The following is a 23,621-nucleotide window of genomic DNA, read 5'->3' as shown; positions in this document are numbered from 1 at the left end:
GCTCACCCTGCACACTTACACACTGCTAGCCCTGGACACCCACACACTGCTCACCCTGGACACCCACACACTGCTCACCCTGTACACTTATACACTGCTCACCCTGTACACTTATACACTGCTCACCCTGTACACTTATACACTGCTAGCCCTGCACACTCACACACTGCTCACCCTGCACACACACATACTGCTCACCATACACACTCACACACTGCTGGCCCTGGGCACCCACACACTGCTCACCCTACACACTGCTCACGCTGCACACTGACACACTGCTCACCCTACACACTCACACACTGCTTACCCTAAACACTCACACACTGTTGGCCCTAGACACTCACACACTGCTGGCCCTAGACACTCACACACTGCTGGCCCTGGACACCCACACACTGCTGGCCCTGGACACCCACACACTGCTCACCCTGCATACTCACACACTGCTCAACCAGCACACTAACATACTGCTCACCCTGCACACACACTGCTCACCCTGCACACTCACACTCTGCTCACAACACCACACTGCTCACCCTGCACACTCACACACTGCTCACCCTGCACACTCACACACTGCTCACCCTGCACACTCACACACTGCTGGCCCTGAACACCCACACGCCGCTCACCCTACACACCGCTCACCCTGCACACCGCTCACCCTGCACACCGCTCACCCTGCACACTGCTCACCCTGCACACTGCTCACCCTGCACACTGCTCACCCTGCACACTGCTCACCCTGCACACTGCTCACCCTGCACACTGCTCACTGCTCACCCTGCACACTGCTCACCCTGCACACTCACACTCTGCTCACCCTGCACACTCACACACTGCTCACCCTGTACACTTATACACTGCTAGCCCTACACACTCACACACTGCTCACCCTGCACACTCACACACTGCTCACCCTGCACTCTCACACACTGCTCACCCTGCACACTCACACACTGCTCACCCTGCACACTCACACACTGCTCGCCCTACACACTAACGCACTGCTGGCCCTACACACTCACGCACTGCTCACCCTGCATACTCACACACTGCTCACCCTGCACACTCACACACTGCTCTCCCTACACACCCACACACTGCTCACCCTACACACTCACACACTGCTCAGCCTGCACACTCACACACTGCTCACCCTGCACACTCACACAATGTTTACCCTGCACACTCACACACTGCTCACCCTACACACTCACACACTGCTCAGCCTGCACACTCACACACTGCTCACCCTGCACACTCACACAATGTTTACCCTGCACACTCACACACTGCTCACCCTACACACCCACACACTGCTGGCCCTTGACACCCACCCTTATTAGCCTTGAAAGCATGTAGGATTTTACAACTATGAAAAATACTCAAAGAAATCCTCCATACAAAGCTCTGATGTTGAATTAAACAAACAGTACTAACTCTGAAACGCTAGGAAATGCAGCTACATGTGCACAGCGGTTTTGTGTGAAACCTATTCCCCGAGTTCGTTGAATCGGCGAGGTTCCGTCTCACAGAGAACTCTTATCTTCTGACTGAACATTTTAAAGAAAAAAAAATGCGAGACCTATTGCAGCAGTATAATATCTGCAGGGGGCAGACACGAGCAATCACCGGGGTGAATATACTGCTGAGTGACAAGAGATGGGGACACCAGCGGATTAATGGAGTGGACTTATGTCTGAGCCTGGGCCTAGGAGCGGCATCATCACAAGATACGGCATGTATTTATCGCAGCAGGCCAAGTAAGATATCAATAAGTCATTTCTCCAGCATCCCTGTTTCAAACACACACAGCGTATAGCAGTTCTTTCTGTAACATTTATTAAAATAAACATCTAATATCAGGAGACATTCAAGAATACATCTGTGAGCTAACGATATTGCCTGCCGTGCGTCAGCTGAGAAATTTAGCACTTTGCCATTCATGACGGAATTAAGTACGTCAGCGAAACAAAGTGACCCCTGCGGTCCCACAAGGTGTGCTCTTGATTCGTGAGAAGCATGTGAAGCGCAATCCGCATTAAGTTCAAGCAGGCAATGACATTCACATTCAGCCGTCCTGCGTTTAACAATTGTGTCTGTAGCAGGGAGAGGATGGGGCAGTCCTGTGGTGCTCGTCATGGCTCAGTTATGGTGCAAGTCCTCCTGGGATACTGGCCGACCGAACTTTTGCCTAGCCCCCTCCCTAATAAAGGAACAGATGAGTGTACTTTCAGGGTCACGTGTACCTGTAGAGAACACACGAGAGTACACGCTGGGAGATGCTTAATTATGGGGGTTGGCAAGAGTACACTCTGGCTGAGGTAGGCATCAAGGGACAGGCGATGGTACACCCTGCCAGCAGCATATTTGCTGGGATGTGGGTAACGGTCCTCAGGACGGTGGGTTCACCTGCATGGGCAGGTTTGATTACAGTTGGGGAGGGATAAACCTGTGAGGGACTACAGATGAGCGTTCACCCTCGGAGAGGTATACCTGCAACCGAGGGGTGGGAGTAGTCACAGGGATAGACCCACCTTCAGAGGACAGTTGAGAGTCCACCTGGGGAAATCTAAAATCAAATAATGGAGGGACGCGGTGTCATTTTCTAGGGGGCAGCGAGGGCGCAGTAGGATACTGTGGGAGCAATCGCCGGTATCAGCATACTGGGGGGGGGGGCATTGTGTCCTTTACATGAGCGGCAGATGTGAGCCTGTATCGGGGCGGTGGGGTGTTCTTAGAGGCAGGGGTATACCTGGAGGTGACAGGTGTGCATATTCGGGTGGAGTGCTGGTGAGCCTGAGGTGACTCTTTATTGGGTGTACCTAAACTGAGCTTGCCGTTGTTGTGTGTGACTGTGCACTGCTGAGTCTTTGGGACAGTGGTGAGTCTGACTGTTTGTGTGGAGGAGGGGGGTAGTATACCCCTAGAGAAAGGTCCAACTTCACAGTAAATATGAGAACTAAGGTAAGATTATATTTCAGTAGGTAGATAAGAAGGTAGAGGTATACCCGGGCGAGACCTTCAGTTACACCTGGAAAGAGGCAAACTGTATATGGAGAGAGAGGTGTCCACGTACAGCACGACATTCCTTTCAAAGTATCATGATATTGTTGCGTTTTCTAAACTCGTCTCGGTGTTTAAAGAGGTAACAGTTCAACGTTTGTATTTCATTTCAGTTGATGTATACACACCTGTCTCAGTAAAGAAGGAAGTGTGTACAGCTGCTTTTCTAAATGGCACTGTGTGTTGTCTTCCGGTTGTCTCAGAATGCTGACTTGGGCTCCAGGTGAGGCTGCGTCTCTCAAGAGGGATGTGGGGAGTTATCCGAGCAGGGAGCGCGGATTATACTGGAGGATAAAGACAGGGTTGTACCTGCGAGAGGCAAATATATGCCCGGGTGGGCCGGACAGTGGGAGCAATAAGCATGACGAAGATAATGACAGGAGCAAGAGGGAGGTTACCACCTACCAGACCAATACCATCATTTGAAAGTGGGCGCAACGTAGATGGGTAACACCCTGCCACGACCAGGACTATGGGCTTCGATAATTGAGGTACACGCGCGCTGTCCCAGCCTTTGCTGGTGGCAATGCAACAAAACTACCATGAAATACCACGGTCTTTCGGTCACTGTCGAAAACCAACGGAAATGAAACAAGACGTCAGCGGTTGTTTTATTTAGTTGCATCGCCATGAAATGGATCCCAAAAAAAACCAAGCAACGACTGTGAACACCCTCAACTGCCTGGATTCACAAGTGCAGCCCTTGCATGGCTGACTCAGGCTTTTATCCTCCGAAAGCCGTCCAATCTGTAACACTCATTGTGTAAAGAACCTCATATAAAATTCCCCTGAAAGATCTCCAGTACATACCAAAAGGTGCAAACAGTTACTAAAACTCGTAAATGCTAAAGATGGGAAGGGGGCAGCCAGGCATGAGAGATAAAAAAAAAAAAATCGGGCGGGCGCTGTCTTTATTAAAGAAAACAGGGCGCGCTCCTCCTGCTGTGGGCTGAGATGGCACAGTATGTGGCGGCAGAAAGCATCAATTAAAACAAGCTGTATAGACAAAGTTAAAACTGCCCCCACCCCACCCCATCCCAGCTCGCTGCAGCCAGTGCAGAGCGCCTAAAGAGACCCCTTCCGGGCCCTATGTCCCGCTGCAGTCAAAGACTCTAGAAACATTCACTCTGTGCACAGGATCATGGTATATTGTCACCGTTCACTCATTTCACCAAAGAGAAAAGCGTGAGCTGTCACCAGCTGTCTACAATGACTGAAGCCGGAGTCCAGCATTTTGAAGCGCCCCCACATCACCCCACCCTGGTGTAGCGTCCCCCCGACAGAACACTTTATAAACGGTGAAAGCACGCGTACACGGGGGTGCATTTTATATGTACTAGACTTGTGACCTTTCACTTTATTAAAGACTGAAGTGAAAAGTGCCATCTCACTGTCCGAGCTGCCTGCAGACGGGCCCAGCACTTTAAAGCGCCACCACCCCTCATCCGTGCTTTAATGAACTGTTAATGCGCTCGTGAACTGAGGCGCATCCGTAACAACTATATTGCAAACTTTCAATCATGTAATTAAAGAGAAAGTGTAAACTTTTAGTGTTGTATTGCGACGATTCTTTGCAGCTTTAAAGTGACGCTGCATGCTGCACGAGTTTGGACCTCACCCGGCTGACCAGACGGACGGCGTGCCTGTGCTGCATTTGGCTCTTGCTTCGCCGTGAAATGGATTAAAAAAAATAAAAGCAGCATTGAAAGCGATCCGACCCCCAGTCAAACTCTAAATCTTCACCTGTGGCCCCTCAATCATTATTTGTGAGTGTCCCTGTTAGGGTGACCAACTGGCATTGGTGCAAATTCAGGACGGTGAGGGTAAAAATTCAGGACAAAGGGTCAAAATTCAGGACACAAATTCAGGACAGGAGGTAAAAATTCAGGACAAAACTTCAGGACAATAGGTACGTTTTACAGACACATCAGAGGTCGCGCAATAGTATATAATTAAGCCCAGCCATTTCCAAACATATTCAACCATTTGCAAACCTATCCATCATGTATCCTTCCATCTATCATTTCACTCATCCATCCCTTCATCCATCCTTTCACTCATCCATCCATTATCCATCCATCCACCCTTTCACCCTATCCATCTGTACACTTATCCATCCACTCTTCATCCCATCCATCCATTCACTCATCCATCCAGCCATTTACCCTTTCACCCATCCAGCCATCCTTTCACATATTAATCCTTCCACCCATCCACTCTTTTTAGTCATCATCCATCCTCCCTTTCTCTCTCCATCGACCCTTTCACTTAGCCATCCTTCCTTCCATCCATCCATCCACCCACCCACCCATCCATCTACTCATTCACTCATGAATCCATCCATTGACCCTATCACTCATCCATCTATCATTTCACTCCTTCACACATCTATTCATCCTTTTGTCCATCTACCCTCCCTTTCACTCACACATCCATCCTTACATCCACCCTTTCACTCATACGTTCATTCATTCACCCTTGCACTTATCAATCCATCAATCCATCCATCATTTCACTCATCCACCCACCCACCATCCACCCACCATCCACCCACCCACTCATCCATCTTTTCACCCACCCACCATCCACCCACCCACTCATCCATCCTTTCACCCACCCACTCATCATCCATCCATCCATCCTTTCACCCACCCACTCATCATCCATCCATCCATCCACCCACTCTCCATCCATCCATCCTTTCACCCACCCACTCTTCATCCATCCATCCATCCTTCCCCTCATCATCCATCCATCCTTCTACCCACCCACTCATCATCCATCCATCCATCCTTTCACCCATCCACTCTCCATCCATCCATCCATCCTTTCACCCACCCACTCCACATCCATCCATCCATCCTTCCCCTCATCATCCATCCATCCTTCCCCTCATCATCCATCCATCCATCCTTCTACCCACCCACTCATCATCCATCCATCCATCCTTCCCCTCATCATCCATCCATCCTTCCCCTCATCATCCATCCATCCATCCTTTCACCCACCCCTTCATCATCCATCCATCCCCTCAGCATCCATCCATCCTTTCACCCACCCCCTCATCATCCATCCATCCTTCCCCTCATCATCCATCCTTCCCCTCATCATCCATCCATCCATCCTTTCACCCACCCCTTCATCATCCATCCATCCCCTCAGCATCCATCCATCCTTCCCCTCATCATCCATCCTTTCACCCACCCCCTCATCATCCATCCATCCATCCACCCTTCCCCTCATCATCCATCCTTTCACCCACCCCTCATCATCCATCATCCACCCTTCCCCTCACCCATCCACCCATCCATCCATCCCCTCCATCCATCCCCTCATCCATCCATCCTTCCCCTCATCCATCCTTCCCGTCATCCATCCATCCTTCCCCTCATCCATCCTTCCCCTCATCCATCCATCCTTCCCCTCCATCCATCCCCTCATCCATCCATCCTTCCCCTCATCCATCCTTCCCCTCATCCATCCATCCTTCCCCTCATCCATCCTTCCCCTCATCCATCCATCCTTCCATCCTTCCCCTCATCCATCCATCCATCCTTCCTTCCCCTCATCCATCCATCCTTCCCCTCATCCATCCTTCCCCTCTCCCATCCATCCTTCCCCTCTCCCATCCATCCTTCCTTCCTTCCCCTCATCCATCCTTCCTTCCCCTCATCCATCCTTCCTTCCCCTCATCCATCCGTCCTTCCCCTAACCCATCCATTTATCTTTCCCCTCATCCTTCCCCTCCATCCATCCATCCATCCTTCCCCTCATCCATCCATCCTTCCCCTCATCCATCCATCCTTCCCCTCATCCATCCATCCTTCCTTCCCCTCATCCATCCATCCATCCTTCCTTCCCCTCATCCATCCATCCTTCCCCTCATCCATCCTTCCTTTCATCCATCATCCATCCATCCCCTCATCCATCTTTCCTCTCATCCATCATCCATCTACCCTTCCACCCATACATCCAGCTATCAACATTTTCTCTCATCCATCCTTCCCCTCACTCAACAATCCACCCATCCTCTCTCATTATCCATTTATTCAATATTTCATTCATCCATTAACCCTTTCACTAATTCATTCAGCCATCCACCCATCCCATTCACTTACTTCCTCGCCCACCTCTCCATATTAATTTGAGCTGAGCCCTTTTGAGAAGAGGCCCATCAAGAACTTCACCCTCGCTGCAGGAGCCATTCCAGGACTGGGACAGAAGCCACCCAGGGCGGAGACAGGATCCACAAAAGGGGGGGACAGGAGCCATCACAGGCAGGGGGGGGGGGTCCAGGATCCACCACAGTAGGGGGACAGAAGCCATCACAGGGGGGGGGGACAGGATCCATCACAGGCGGGGGGAGGGGTGACAGGAGCTATCACAGGAGGGGGAACAGGATCCACCAGGGTGGGCACAGGGGTGGGCATGCAGTATTCTAGTATCATCTTGGGCTCCTTGCCCCCTCCTGCACAAGACAACGAAGACAGGATCTCTGTCCAAAATGCCATCCCCCACTGTGATGTACAGTACTTACAGGAGATACTCTAAGAGAACTGATTTAACTGATTGTCCTCCATATTTTGTTAATCAGTGTGGGTGCGATTGTGCCATTTCTTAATTTTATTACATTATAGACTGCATGTTTGAAGAACCGAGGTTTGCTTACAATTTAGTGACTAATTAAGCTCTGCCTTGGTGTAATGGGGCCGGTTCTAGGATGTTTGGGGCCCTGGGTAGAAATGGAATGTGTGAGGCCCCCTCTAAATTGCAGAGACGTGACGTGTTCAGGGCTGTTTGCATCTGAATAGATGCCCCTGAACCTGCAGCCCCTCCCTCTCAGTCACCATCGAGCACCTCTTAACAGCTCATCCCGGGCTGAAGGTGTGAGGGCTGCCATCCCGCTGTGCCCCTCCAATGCTGCGGGGTATCTGAGCTTTGGAACAGCATCAGAGTCAAGAAGGGAGGTGGGTGGAAGCTGTGCCGGGTTAAAATTACGGACAAATGGCGTCCGTTAAAGAAACCTTGACGGACAACGGACAGACAACCAAAATTACGGACTGTCCGTGAAATTTACGGACGGTTGGTCACCCTAGCTCCCTGTCATAGAGGGTACCTGTACCTGCCAGAGACTTTCACCAAGGTGACCAGTCCCAAGCGTCCATGGCAAGGACCAATCAGGGGCCCGTTCTGCTTCGCTTCCCACACTCTAGCCAAGGAAACGTATGTACAAATAAGCCTCCCACTAAATGCTCTCGTGCGCGGTGCCCCTGCCCCGCACAATGCACTCTGCTTTATGCGCGTCTCGGAATGTTCAAACTGCAAACAGAGGCTTTATGGAGTGATAATGCGCTCCAAGCCTTAATTAGACGTGCATCTTATACGAGGCGGAATACGTCGTCCTCTCAAAACAACAGGTTAGCGCGACCACATGTAAAAGTTTCATAACGTTGATTGAGTGCGCTGATTGCGGAGCGCTGGCTGGGCGCAGAGGGATGATTAACAAGGCAAAGCTGGAAGGCAGGACGAGCAGAACGTAACTTCTATCAGCCATAAAAAGAGTATTGTGCAGAGCAGGACACATGCATCCGGGTACGTCACGAACACATACCCACCTCTCAAGGGCCCTCATCCTCCTGGAATACAGTCATGTCGCGCGCATGCTGTTGCAAGCTGGCTTTTCAGGTGAGAGCTTTGAATCAACTTCTCTTGAAAAATGTGCCAATAACTGAGCGAATAACCAATGGGAGCGGAGGAGGATGTTAGCAGTCCCATACATAAGCAAAACTGCCATGAAGGTGTCGCTGTAATTGTTGCAACAGGTGTCGTGGCAAGCTGTGCATGGACCCCCTTAACACCAGTAATTACTACCTTTTATTACACAATCCGGGGACGAGGGGTGGGCGGGGGAGATCTTTTCCAAGTTTTCATGAAGTGCCCTGGTATCTTCGATCCACCGCTGGCTGACACTTGCATCTGTAAACAAGCGGCACTTCAACGGATCGCGAAAGCGATCCAATTGTAAAAAAAACAGCTCGCTGTGGTGCGCGCACGCCACTGCGGGCTTTTTTTCCGTCCTATTAAAAAACAAGCGGCACTTCAACCGATTGCAAAAGCGATTGTATTGTAAAAAAAAAACCTCAAAAAACATGCCCGCTAGTGGTGCACGCGCGCGCGAAACTGCGAGCATAAGTTTTGAATTATTGCGGCTGTCAAGCCGCGATAATTCAAAACATATGGCCTCTGGTGAGCGTAACAGACACCAATAGGCCATAGGCGGAGCTACGCGACCGCCTATGGCCTATTGCGTGTTCTGTTTAAAAACAGCACGCACCCGAAGGCCAATGAAATTGGACCTTGGAAATCCACACACACGAGCTATGTGGAATCCAAGGTCCATTTTCAAAACGCCGGGATTAGGACTCTGGGCTGTGCGACACTGCTGCGCAGTGTACGCTAGGCCCGAGGCCTAAAAATGGGGTGACGACGCAAAAATAAGTACTTTGTCACAATCGCTGAACTGCTTTTACAGATTTATAATTCTGGCTATTATTATTTTTAAACCAGCAAAGGATTTTCAGTGTTTATTTTATTTATGTAATGTAATCCAGACCACTGAATCTTAAAGTGAAAGCAAGTTGGTGTTGAGGCTTAGATTTGTGGAAGATGATAAAGCAGGCCTAAAGTGAAGGTGTATTCTTGTACAGGTGTGTTTTAAGTCTTTCTGAAATGCTAGCAAGTCTGTTTTGAGTCTTAGATAATCAGGAATACATTTCAGAGTGTGTAGATGCTAGGTACAAGTAGTGCTAGTTAATTTTCTTTGACCTTTCTTGTTACCTTGAGTTTTCGATGAAAATTACTTCTTTATAGAAACCATAGCATGTTATTTAAAAAATGATACCATTAAACAATGATCATATATATGCAGGACCTACCTACCTATAAGAAAGCCTTCAATAAATTAAATGCTATATAAATACTTCAATTACCCATGAAATGAATGTTCTCAGTTCTCATTGTCTACCGTGCAAAGTTGCATAGGAGAATCCAAATGGTTCACCTCTTTGGGTGGACATCCTATTCTTTGTATACCTGTGAGGGTTAACTGATGATTCATGTCACTCAAAACTAAATCCGAAATTACATTAGGCATCTGGTGCACAAGCAGGTTAGGATTTTGTGTGTCCACAGACAACCACTGCTTGACACTTTACAGTGCAAGCCGCCTCCAGCATAGCAATCCTCAAAAAATAAGTTGTGCCTCATAGAAAGGAGCTAAATGTAATAATTGAGCTGTAAGGTGACCGTCAGTAGATTACTGACTAGTGGCTAACGCATCTAGATCTTTAGGGGGGCCTCCAATTTGGTTGTTTCTATCTTCACCACTTTTGGCTACATTTTGTTTTGAGGTATGCAACCATTTTGTTTTCATTCTGATTTGCTCTTTTTTTCTGACAGTGAATATTTACTGATTAGACCAGTCTGCTTTACTAGTGAATGTTACTGCTGTAACAAGAACTAAGTGATGGTTAGAATACTTCAATTAATCTCCCTCCCTGACAATCTCTCGGGCTGAATCCCAGTCTATATATGTGTCCCCACTATGGTCCTCCAGATATAGACTGGTTGCATGCAAATCATTCTTGATTCCTGTATGAATAGGATCAGTGTAGTGTGAATTACAAGATCAAGTGGGAACACAAGCAACCCCAAACAAGTGTTGATCTACTTATGTCTCCTCAATGAGGTATAGCTCACATCTGAGGGCACCGTGATTATTAGACCCACAGCTGAGCATACCCGACACAGTTAGGGTGTCTACTGCAGCAGGAACAAAGTGATGGATAGTATGCTTGAATTAATCTCAGGCACTGGCATTTATTCGAAGCTGTATCCCTGTCCATGTTTTTTTGTTTTGTCCCAGCTGTTCCCATAAGGAGCAGGGTCAGTACTGATTTTCAAAAAGCTTTCTCCTGTCTAGAGTGGCAGTGTGGGCAAAGGACAATGGGTTGGAATCCTACCATGAGCTATTACCTGGGCAGGGAACAAGTCGGGGGTACACACGGGTAGATGGCGTCCACCCACTATAGACGCCGTCCACCATGCCAAGAAATAGGGCCCAATGAAATATGTTGAGCTTGTCCTGATGTAGTTTGCAGACAACAGAACACGTTCAGCAGCACCTGCACATTGTCTGCTTTCCATTCCCAGTAGCAAGGTGCAGGCGATGAGAGGCTTTTCTATTTTCACCTCTAGCTGAGACAAAGATAAAGGCCGAAGGTAAGGGGTTATCAGGCCTCCTTTTGTTCCTGTATCATGGCTGGGAGGGGTCTGGTGCCTCAGACTTAGATTCAAATGCAATGGAGCGCAGTCAAAGGCACACAGCTTGTTATTACTTCACCGGTACTTAAGAGAGCCATGCTTTTGACTTCGTTCGGTCCCTGTACATAAGATATGCATGCACTGTAAGAATGTCAGATGTGTTGATCTGTCCCAGAATTTACCCAAATAAGAAGTTAAATACCACTATATTATTTCTTTTATAGTGCTACTCACCCCAACGCAGGGTGTCGGAGCGTTTTACATCACAAGTAAACATTATACATTGACAATAAATCATGTGAGTGTCTAAATCAATGTACAAGATGTGTTATATAAGACAATAAGACATTGAGGGTTACAATGTGTAGGAGTCACTTGTCCTACATACCTCACTGTGCTATATTAGAACGATTACAATTTATGAACGGCAAGTAACAAAAGGCTCTCTGTGTTATTTATTTATTTATTTATTAATAAAATTTATAAAGCGCTAACAAAGGCCCATGGGCGTCTCGGCGCTAGAGTATCAGCAGAAATTAACCCTAGAGGGAAGCACAGAGATTACTTAGTACAGGCAGAATTACTGATTAAAAAGCCAGGTCTTGAGTCGTTTACGGAAAGACCATAGCGAAGGGCTTGTTTTAATCGAGTAAGGCAGAGAGTTCCAAAGCTTGGGGGCAGACACCAGAAATCTTCTATCGCCCCATGCAACAGATTTAGTCCGAGGAATCACTAGGTCATTTAGACTGGAGGAGCGTAGAGTTCTGGAAGGACAGTAGGGGATGAGATTTTGGGCCAGGAATGCTGGTCCCAGTTGATGCAAGGCCTTGTAGACTAAACAGAGGGATTTAAATGTTATCCTATTTCTGATAGGTAACCAATGTAAGTCTTTGATGGTTTTCGAGGCAGATTGAGATTTGGGGATTCCTCCTAGTAGCCTAGCAGCAGAGTTTTGAACAATTTTCATTTTGTTCAGAACTCCTTCCTGAGCATTTAAAAACAAGGCGTTGCAGTAATCAAGGGTGGACAATACCAAAGAAGAAACCAAGGTTTTGCCAGCTGCATAGGGAAGGAAAGGGAGGATTTTCTTAATAAGTTTTAGTTTAAAAAAGGCCGAGGAGGTGATCTGGTTGGCATGTGAAAGAAAAGTGAGACGGTCATCAAAAATGACTCCCAAATTCCTGACCCTGCCAACCGGCTCAGGAGGAGGGCCAAATGACGAAGGCCACCAGCGCGGGGACCATTCCGGAATCAGGTGACCAGAGATTACTACTTCCGTCTTTTCGGAATTCAATTTTAGGCAATTGGAAGCCATCCAGGTCCCAATTGCCCGCATGCCTAAATTGAGGTCATCTGCTCTTTTGTGGCCATCATTCTTGATGGCTAGGACTAACTGGGTGTCGTCTGCATAGGACGTAAGGCTCATCCCATGGGCCCGAATGATATTGGCGAGGTCCGACACATAAATGTTAAAAAGTGTCGGACTTAGGGATGAGCCTTGCGGAACTCCACATGGCAGAGACAAGGTAGGTGATTGGAAAGATCCCAGTGTAACCGCCTGCGTCCTGTCAGCCAAGAAAGAGGCCAAGAGTTTCTTCGCATTGTGAAGAACACCCATGCTCTCGACCCGGTCGATCAAGGTGGCATGATCGACCGTGTCGAAAGCTGCCGATAGGTCAAGGAGTATTAAAACTGCAGACCCCCCGGCATCACGGATGGTTCTAATATCATCCGCGGCCTTTATCAGAGCCGTTTCTGTCTCGTGACATTGACGAAAGCCAAACTGGGATTCGTCCAAAAGATGATGTTCCTCCAAAAAAGCCGAGAGTTGCTGGTTTAGTGCTTTTTCGGCTATTTCTGCCAGAACTGGGAGGCTGGCAATGGGACGGTAGTTCTTTAACTCATCCATATCAAGATGTGGTTTCTTTAACAATGGCTTGATTAGGGTTTTTTTTAGAGGGGCTGGGTAAATGCCAGTACTGAACATGGAGTTGCAAATCAGTGTAATAGCGGGGAGAACAGCTTCCATGACAGGAAGTAAAACTTTAACCGGACATGGGTCCAAGGCGGAACCCGATCTGATGGAGGATAGGATATCCGCAGTCTGGGTATTAGAGATTTCTGCAAACTCCAAAAGAGTTGGACCAGTACAGGGTGTAGTAGATGGCTTGGGAGAAATGTTAATATTATTGGCAAAGACCGAGTAAATATCATTGACCTTACTAAAAAAAAAGTTAGCCAAGGCATCGCAGAAAAATTGGGAAGGAGGGGGAGACAGATTTTGAGAAAGCCCGGCTAGCTGTTTGGTGGTTTCATATAATGCCTTGTTGGAATTTTTAGCTTGTTCAATTTTATCGCTGTAATAGTTTTTCTTGGCGTCACTGATCATATTTTTATATATAGCCAGTGTTTCTTTATATTTCAATCTGGCCTCTCCCGAGTAATCTTTCCGCCAGTGCCTCTCCTTATTTCTGCACTGCTGCTTCTGTAGTCTTAAGGCCTCAGAAAACCATGGGGCTGATGGAGCGAGCCTATTACGAGAGTGTTGTTTAATTGGGACCAGAGAGGTGGCAGCAGAACCGACCCACTTATTGAATTGGAAAATAGCAATGTTGGGGTCGGCAGACAAGTGGGGGGTAGATGTAGTCAGAAGTGTTTCAAGGCTGGAATGATTAATGTCGTTCCACGCCTGAAAAGATTGTCGAGAGGTAAAAGAAGATTTAGAAGCTCGATGGGCTGCGGGATTATTAATGGTCAATGTGGCCAGGATAGCGTGATGGTCTGACCATGTTAGGGGAAGAATTTGTGAAACATATAGATCCATCTGGTTAGTGAAAATACCGTCCAATATATGGCCACCTTCGTGTGTGGAGGTTTTGACCAACAATGGAAGACCAAAGATTGTCATATCCGCTAAAAAAGTAGCGGTGTCTTTATCCTCGGTTTTATCAAAGTGAAAATTAAAATCACCGAGGACAGAAAAGGAACTGTCCAGAGCTGATGATTCGAAGATGGTCCTAAACTCGGAAATAAATCCAGTCCTTGACCCGGGTGGTCGGTACAAAAGGATCCCTTTAAAATTATAGGAAGGAGTTAACTTAATGGAAAATTGTAGAGCTTCCCAGGACAGTGTGGTAATAATGTTAGTTCTGACGGTGAATGCGTCACGTAAGATGATAGCGATACCACCGCCTTTCTTACGTTGCCGATCTAATCTATGGATAGTGAATCCACTAGGCACTGCGATCACTAAATCCGGATCGGACGAATTATCCATCCATGTTTCTGTCAAAAATAAGATATCTAGTTTTCTATCCTCTATGAGATCCGCTATGTCCTGTCGGTGTTTACCGAGCGAGCTGGCATTGGCGAGGGCCATCGAGAAGGTTTTGGTTGGTATAGCCTTGATGATAGCGGAAGGATTCATAACAGTTGGTAAAGTAGTTTGACAATGTGGACAGAGTGAGATGGCACCTCCTACCAAGAGCAGAGGGTCGTAGATGCAACAGGACTGGTAGAGAGGAGGACGTAGCTCCAAGAGCCGGTCCGACGTGTACAATCTTTGTGGAGCCAGAGGGTCAGAACCAGGGGGAGTGGCCCTCGGCCCGGTCCAGGCGCGGACGGGCGCAGACGGGCTTGCCTTTGGCGCGCCGCCGGCGCGCCCCCGCTGCGCGGTCGGGCAGGTCTGTTGTTTTTATCCATAGTTGTGGTGGGCGGGAGGAGGGTGGGAGGGACGATAATCTGGACCGTCGACCTTCCCTACCCAAGATGGCGGCTCCGGTGGGTGGGGTGAGTGACCAGCGTCTAGCACGAGCGGCGCTGTGTGAGGCCGGTCGTGACGCTACCTAGGGCGAAGCAGTCTCGCACCAGGTGAGGAACAAGCGTTTTTTAAAACTGCGAGTTAAAATATATACACTTCTTAAAATAGGTTGTTGATCCTTCAATAACGCGTACTCACAGGCAAAGGCACACGAGAGCTCAGGATGCACTTTCAGTAATAATATTCGCAATCAATAACGTAAAAGCAGTAACCCACTTACTTATCTACAGACAATACAAATCTGTCATCTGGATATTGCATAATGTGCTTAGCAGGTGACACATTAACCCTCTATGCTATTTTGATTCAAAACTGGCACTAGACGAAACACGGATCTCTCCAGCAAATGCATTAACCTCCAGAGTTGTCTTACCATTATTATTATTCACTGAGATTCACTGGGCACACAAATATCTCTGCAGCAGGTGCCTTAACCCCATGAGATACTTTAAAATGCAGACTTTGCAACCAGTTAAGCAGAACAGATCTACTGCCATGTTTCTCTTTGGTGCCAATTTCTGTGTGGTAGAGTTAGAAAGAAAAACAAACAAATTAGTTGATGCTTAGATTTTGCGATGGGCTTGCACCACTTTTTTGGCACAACCCTGGCACAAAATCTCATTTGTTAAATCTCGTAATGCTCTTAAATGCACTCATGGTAAACGTGCTAAACATATTTGTGCAGTCTTAATATCTGATGTCACTTCTTGTGAGGTCGCTTACTGTGATGCCAGGTGCGAGGTCACAAGCTGTGACATCACGCGCCATGGTGTTACTTTCATACTAACTTGGTTAGTCCCCCCCACTTCTTTTTTTAGTACTTGTGCCCCGTACTTTGGGGTTTTAACTATTAGCAAGAATTACTCCGTCGTCTGTCTGTGTGAGTATTTGTTATTAATGAACCAGGTCTGTCTTTATCTTACTCCAGGAAACAGTGAGTCTCTGCATTCCTTATTTACATTAAAATTCAGATGGATGACCAGTGAATGCCTATTGCACATCAGCCAGGGTCGGCCGACTTTTCATGACGTATGTCTCAGCTCTGATATATAGTAATACCCCTGACGTGTTTGCAACAACACTGTGATGGTAGATTGAGTGAACAATCTGCCAGTGACAGGCTGTATTTCCTAGTAAATAAATATTTCCCACAATGTGCTTGGGGGGATACCGCTTCGAAGCCCCGCAGGAAGCGCCGCGCCCAAGCTATAATAACTACAGGGTAGGTTTTCCGATGTGGCTAACCTTGATTTACATCCCGGTTCAAGCCCGGAGACTGGTTTCCCTGTTTGAAACAGCTTAAGAAAATGGCTGCCAGTATATCACTTGTGTCCCGTCAGCACGAGGACCGAGATTTACAAGCGTTTTCTTCAGAGGACACAGACTCAACTTGTACAATGTGTTCCTAGGATTCTGCGGAATAAGCGCTCGCAAACAGCACACAATAAACAAACATTTTTGTAACAAATGTTCTCTATAAGGTATATTTTTCCCTTGCTTGGGAAATACAAGTACCCTGATTGCCCTCAAACTAATCAAAATGAGAGTTGACTCTGTATCCGCCAAGAAAGGGGAGCTATCATTTTTCACATTCTTACATTTTCCAGTGCAGTTCCTAGGCAGCTTGTGTTACAGTCGCTTATGAATTCCTTTAAATTCCCCGAGTCTCAGGCCTCTCTGTAGCTCTAAAGACCCCAGTGAGTCTTCACGGGGAAATAGCGCCTGCCTTTCCTGCACTATGTGCTGTGCCTGGCGCACCAGACAGCCATCTTTCTGTGTCCATTTGATGAGTGTGGAAAAAAATTAATGCAGTCCAGTATTATGATTTATGGACTGCAGCCTGTGCCTACTGAACTCTTGCCAAACTACAATCTTTCTTTTCCTCTGGATATTAGAAGCAGCTACTGTTTTGTTGATCTTTTTAGCTGGTGAATAGACTTATTTCAGGCCACACCAGCATGGGAGCTTCGGAAATTAATAATGCACTTATTCAGCCTGTGGAACTGAGTAAAACCATTGCTAATGTGGACATGAAGGGTGGCATGTTATAGAAAATACTTTCAGGTGCATTAAAGTAATTTGTAGGTTTGCTTGCTCTCTTTAGAAGTGTGCATACACACACAACTCACACACACGCTGCCAAACTGCATGGAGAAATTCCGCAAAAGCCTATACACTCAGACGCATACATATATAAATATAATTTTACAGAGGAAAAGCTTTCTCTTGCTTGATAATAACTTTGGCTGTGTTTTACGGTTTTGCGCAGTTTGTATTTATGTATTGAGTAAAGTACACCCACCAATATGTTCTACTAGAACAAGTTTGAAGACCAAAGGCCTAATTACGAGTTAGGCGGTCCATGGGACCACCTAACCCATGGTGGTGGTCTCTGGACCCGCCGTTGGTGGGACCGCCACAGAACCGCCGGGGTTTCCTAATCCTGTGGTGGTGATGCAGCGGTGTGGGGCTGTAATATGTTGGCAGTGCTGCTGCAGTACCGCCAAGCATATTACGAGTTTCCTCACTGTGACCCTTTTCATGAGGGTGACCCCGCCATGAAAAGGGTGGTCGTGAGGAAACTAAGGGGGCTCTACAGGATCCCCTGTTGCCTCTGTGCATGGGGGCGTATGTAGGGGGGCACATGGTGTTCCCCGCCCAATATTTTTGCACCCTTTGTTCCTGCACGGACAGAAATGCACAACATTGTGCATTTTTGTCAGTGCAGGAACGGACTGCACATTTCTACGGCGGTCATATGTAAAAAACAAGGACCCCCTGAACAAAGATAAAAATTCCTAGGACAGGGAAATAATATATATGTAACAATTCCTAGGCAATTAGAAAGATTGCCTAGGAATTGTTACACATACATTTCTACGGCAGTGCCTTTCTAAGGCTCTCTTACAATTTATTAATCGGGCAGACGGACTAGAGGTTTAGCGGTCTTGGAGCAGGGTGCTCGAGTGGCAATCTGCTCCAAGACTGCCAAACTCGTAATCAGGCCTCAAGTTCTTTTATAGCTCTCTTTAAAATTCTTGATCCTTTTCTCAATCTCATGAACGACCCCTACTTGGAGATAGGTATAAAAATATCTAAAGACACACAATTGATGGACGGAATGCAGAACAAATCAAAACATTCACCCCCAGTCAAGAGATCTGGGATAAATCCATCATTCTTTTGCTCACCATGCCACCCCAGTTTCGACCTGCCCATATGCAAATCAGTATTGACCCTGTGCCTCATGGGAACAGCCCAGCCCAAACTGCCAAGCTAGATCCTCCCTGGAACGCAAACAAGCGTCCGGCGCACTTAGGGCGAGGAAGCAAAAGACACACAATTGATGGACAGAATGCAGAACAAATCAAAACATTCACCCCTCGGGTTGGACTGTTCCCATGAGGCACAGGGTCAAGACTGATTTGCATATGGCCAGATCTAAACTGCGGTGGCATGGTGAGCAAATGAATGATGGATTGAACCCAGATCTCTTGACTGGGGGTAAATGTTTTGATTTGTTCTGCATTCCGTCCATCAATCGTGTGTCTTTTGCTTTCTCGCCCTAAGTACGCCGGGTACGCCCAGACGTGGGTCCTGGGCTCACTGTACCACTGAATTCAAGCTATCCAGGCTAATGAGTGCTGAAACCCTGAAACCGGTCCTAGGATGCTTATTTCCGGTCCAGGGAGAACCTGGCTTGGCAGTTTCGGCTGGGCTGTTCCCATGAGGCACAGGGTCAAGACAAATTTGCATATGGCCAGATCTAAACTGCGGTGGCATGGTGAGCAAAAGAATGATGGATTTTAACCCAAATCTCTTGACGGGGGGGTGAACGTTTTGATCTGGTCTGCATTCCGTCCATCAATTGTGTGTCTTATAAAAATATCTAAAACCTGTAAAATGAAAATAGGCACATCTTTATGCAGTTTATAATTTGTTGCACACACATATTAGAAGAGGTTTAATGCAATCTACTCCGAAAACCGTATGTCCAGTAGAATATAAGTCTCGGACAGAGCCATACTTTCGTGTAATAAACTCCATCATTGGAGACGAATATGCCATCCGCTACAGACTATATCTTCATATTAACATTTCCTAAATCAATAAGTGAAAAGCCCCCATTACTTAAGTAGCAGCTATATTTTGACCCAGTGACTGGTCTTTCAAACTACCAACTGTGTCCTGCATTAGGCGTTATCATATCTCAACTCAATTTTAATTATCACTCTAGCATACTGATTTTATTATTCTTATTACAGGGGACTAGCAGTGTCACAGCTAGACTCAGCATAACCCTCGTTTCGAGTCCTGCCATACAATCCTATTTTATCCAGGTGTGAAAGCTACAATTCTCACTTTTTACTTTTGAGCAAGGTACTAGATCATGATCAGAAGCAGGGAGAATCCTATTACATACTTTAGGATCGATATTACAAACTGAAATGTACTAATTCTAGTTTCAGGTCTGTTTTTAGCAATACTTCTCCCCCATCTCTGGCTTTTCCTGAATCCCTTAGAATGAAGCAGCATGATCAAACTGTGCACATTTATTAGTGTATTTTGGTTTCAAGTTATAACACGTTTGAACCCAATACTATTGAAAAATGTTTCATATGCACTTTGAGCTTTTGATCCCTATAGGCACTCGTTTTTTAAAAATAATGTTTGATGTGCATGGAGAGTGCAAAGATATTTGCTGCAGTTGGCAAAGTATGTGCCTCTCTCCCCTAGTGATTGGTGCCAATTTTGTAGCTAAGATCAACCCCCAGCTGCCTGAAAATACTTTAGCTGGAATTAATTATCAAGTTCATCTGCGTGCATCGATACAGATGGGTACATCTGATAAATGTTGGCCTCCGACATGTTTGAACATTCAGTCATGAGATGAATATACCACATGTACAGCATTCTCCAAAATGTCTCCTGATACTGATGCAGAATGTTTATCCAGGATCCCTGCCTCGAAAAGAGGGTACACACCTCTCATCATTAATTACAATTTGACTATTTTGCCCGGTTTTATTTTTTTTTGTACTCTCTTCTCATGAAAGATCCAATAAAAAGTATTCATAATAGACTTGCATTTTCGCTGTTGTTTACTGCCTTTTTCTCTCATAGTTGCAGCAAGCAGCTGAAGTTTCCCAACTGAGGGGATCTCGGGTCATCTCTGCTGAAGATATCCTGTTTCTGATGCGAAAAGATAAGGTAAGACTGAGACCGTTTTAATACTGTTTTGATCTTGTTTTTCAAATAATTTACAATGGAATAAGCGACCAGCAAAATACGCTTGTTTTTTCTGGTAATTTTTTGTATTTTTCATAAAGATGTTATAAGAATGGAGGAAAGACTAGGAGGAGGAGCATTCGTGAATACATACAAATATAATACCCTATATATCTCAATCTACATATGTATTCCTTGTGGTGAAGATGCAGTCCAGCCTCTCTCTGTCTTTACATTGACCTAAATCCTTCAGCATGGTCAAGGGATAACCTAGCGTTTGTCGAGCAGTGCGGAGACCCTATGATCGCGAATCTTGTCCCGTTGCCAAAAAAGTCCTAGTGTGACCCAAACCTTCATTGAGAGGATACTTATAACCGAACCAGTTGGCTACCTGTGCAATAATGAGCTGACTTGTGAGTCTACAGAGTGGACCACTTACCAATCCACTTACTGTCAATTGTGAAAAAGTTAACATTGTGGGTAAGCCCAGAAGAGGTCTGTTTGGATTTGTAAATCTAAAAACATAAGTCTCAATGACTTGACCTCAAAATAGCCTGTTAACCTATTCCCGAGAACAAAGGAAATGACGCAATCGCTATCATGACTCATTACCCAAAACAGTTAGGTAGGTGTAGGTGTTTAATGGTCTGTGTGAAAGTTTTATGTGGTTTTGAGGGAATGAACGGAGAATTGGACTTCCGATCTAAAAAAAGGTTTAAAAGCCTGATTACAGGGGAGGAGCTTGGCGGGCATCCGAGATGGCCGCGTGAGCACAGCGCTCTCCGGACCCCCGCCGCTCCCGGCTTAATATCCTGCTTTAATCCTGATTTTTTACGAGGATTCATATAGAGGACGTTGGGCTGATCTACCTGGACCTTTCAGAAACTGATTTGGACATCGGATGCCTGAATTATGTTCAATTGAACTTTTGGGCTCCACCCTCGAAGTACGCCCGGGACTGGGTGAGGTTTGGTGGCCGTCTTGGAGTTGAACAACAACGGCAGGGGGATTGGTCTTGCGGGTCCCCTTCTTAAGTTTCGGTTTCGTTTCTGCCTCAGACTGGGACACTGGTGAGAGGTCCGGGCCAGAGCTGCGGCCGGGACACGAGTGGGTTGTCTGGCCCTTGGCTGCACTGTTCCTGGAGTGGGCTGCCTCTATCCTGGTGATATCCCTCTTGTTGTCCTTTGGTCCCGGGGCCTCCATTTCTGGTGCCCGGTCCGTCGACCCTGGTGACTTTACTCGTGACGCATCTTCAAGATGGCGGGCAGAGGGGACCGAGAGACGCGCAAGACGAAGACACCTCTGCGCGGGGGTCCGGTTCAATCCAATGTTATGGATCGTTATACCCACTCTAAGGGGTCCCCCGGAGCTGCCCTGCCCGGTCCCATCGCGTCCGATCAAGTAGTGGATGCGTCGACGGAGCCCTCCTTGCAGGACATCATGGGCGCCATTTCTGGCATGAGGGAATCCATAGGCCAACAGTACGAAACCTTGGCCCACAAACTTGACACTGTGGCAATTGAAGTGAATTTGATTCGAGCCGATCTCTCCAAGACGAACGAAAAGGTGAAGTCGTTGGATATCAAATCATCCAGCCTCACGACGGACGTCTCTGATATTCAGACGGAGATCGGCAATCTCCGTAGGGTGAACGATTTCATGACCCGGCGCTTGGAGGATTTTGAGAACAGGGCACGTCGCTGTAATGTTCGCGTGGTGGGTGTGCCGGAGAATCCAGAACCCCACTCGGTTGATCTCCTGGTTGAAGACCTCATCCAGGACCACCTTTCTCCGTCTGGCCTTAGTAAATTTTTCGCAGTGGAGCGCGCACATCGTGTTCCAGGGGGCCAGGGCAAGCCAGGCGCCCCACCGAGACCTATTATTGCAAAGCTTTTCCACTATAGAGATCGGGACGCTATCCTACAGGCCTCGCGGGTGAAGGGCCCGGTGGCCTTTGAGAATGCCACGGTGAACTTTTATCCGGACTTTTCCCAACAGGTCCAGAAGCAGCGTATGGGATTTCGTGGTGCCAAGAAGCGTCTTAGGGACATGGGGATGCGTTACGCAATGCTCTTTCCGACTAGGTTGCGGGTGGAGTATAATGATCGTACTTTCTTCTTTGATCGGCCAGATGCTGTGAATGACTGGCTAGACTCCCTGCCTCATCGACCTCCTGAGACTGAGTCCGACGCCCACCCGGGCGGTGCTGAGGGTGGCGTAGAGAGCTGAACATTTTATCTTTGACTGATGCCTTGTTTTGTATACCTTCTCCAGGGATGTAAGCCTATGTTCCTCTACCTCACATGTGTTTTGATGTATGATCTTTTTCTCGTCATTGGTTTGATCGGGAGGCGGGTGGGACAGAGCCTTTCCTCCTCCGGGGTCTTTGTGTAGAATAGGGGTTCTTGGGCGACAGGCACACTGCAGGTTGGGGTGGCTTTTTAGCTTTTTGCAGGGGTGCAGGGTGGGGGGTGTTTCCTTGTTACTTGGGGGGTGGGTGGTTGGGAAGTTTGTTGTTTGTGTGTTCTGGGTTCAAGGCGACTTTATTCTGTATCTGGACTGCTTTTTATGGTCATGCTCATTGGTGGGGGGTTTGGGCTTTTTCGGGTGGGATGGGGGGTAGCGGGTTGAGATTTGTTTCGTGGAACGTTAATGGTCTGGGAGATCGTATCAAGCGAAGTGTGGTGTTGAAATGTATACGACGTTTATCTCCTGACATTGTTTTCCTGCAGGAGACTCATTTGATAGGCAATGTTTGTCATGCAATGAATAGGTGGGGCTATCGCCTCGTAGCGCATTCGGGGTTTACCTCGGGTTCCAGGGGTGTGGGTATCCTTGTCCGGGCTTCCCTCCCCCTGGCTATTGATGATGTTATTCAGGATGATCGGGGGCGGTATGCTGTTCTTGTGGGTCGATATGAAGGCCGTGCCCTCTCCTTGTTAACTGTTTATGTGCCCCCCGGCTTGCAGACTTCTACCTTTTCAGATTTGGGCCGTGTCTTGTTGGACCTCCCTGATAGTACTCTCTTTCTGGCTGGTGATTTTAATTCCGTAGTCTCCGGTCTCCACGATCGCCACCCCCCTAGGGATACCCCTGCGGCACAGCAGTGGTTGGGTGGATTTTTGGATACCTTTGGCCTGGTGGATTGCTGGAGGCTTTTGCATCCTACGCAGCTTCA

General features: G+C 47.4%; 1 protein-coding gene and 1 long non-coding RNA gene across 9 annotated transcripts in view; one reads left to right on the top strand and one right to left on the bottom strand.

Annotated features, from left to right (window-relative positions):
- Positions 1-23,621, top strand: part of SUPT3H (SPT3 homolog, SAGA and STAGA complex component) — a 2,933,604-nt gene that overhangs the window by 1,903,058 nt on the left and 1,006,925 nt on the right. For all 8 annotated transcript variants that reach the window (XM_078647631.1, XM_078647630.1, XM_078647629.1 and 5 more), the window contains one exon: positions 20,339-20,425. In XM_078647631.1, coding sequence (XP_078503757.1) covers positions 20,339-20,425 — 87 coding nt within the window. The remainder of the gene's footprint in view (positions 1-20,338; positions 20,426-23,621) is intronic.
- Positions 2,442-9,106, bottom strand: LOC144761302 (uncharacterized). Its single transcript, XR_013595664.1, has 4 exons — positions 8,680-9,106; positions 8,170-8,361; positions 4,415-4,848; positions 2,442-4,021 (listed from the first exon to the last, which is right to left on the bottom strand). It is a non-coding gene; the product is annotated as an uncharacterized LOC144761302 (long non-coding RNA).

This window comes from Lissotriton helveticus, chromosome 6 (genome assembly GCF_964261635.1).
Source record: "Lissotriton helveticus chromosome 6, aLisHel1.1, whole genome shotgun sequence".
Classification (NCBI taxonomy): Eukaryota; Metazoa; Chordata; class Amphibia; order Caudata; family Salamandridae; genus Lissotriton; species Lissotriton helveticus.
Note: the sequence above shows the minus strand (reverse complement) of the source record. Positions and strands in the feature narration are given on the sequence as shown.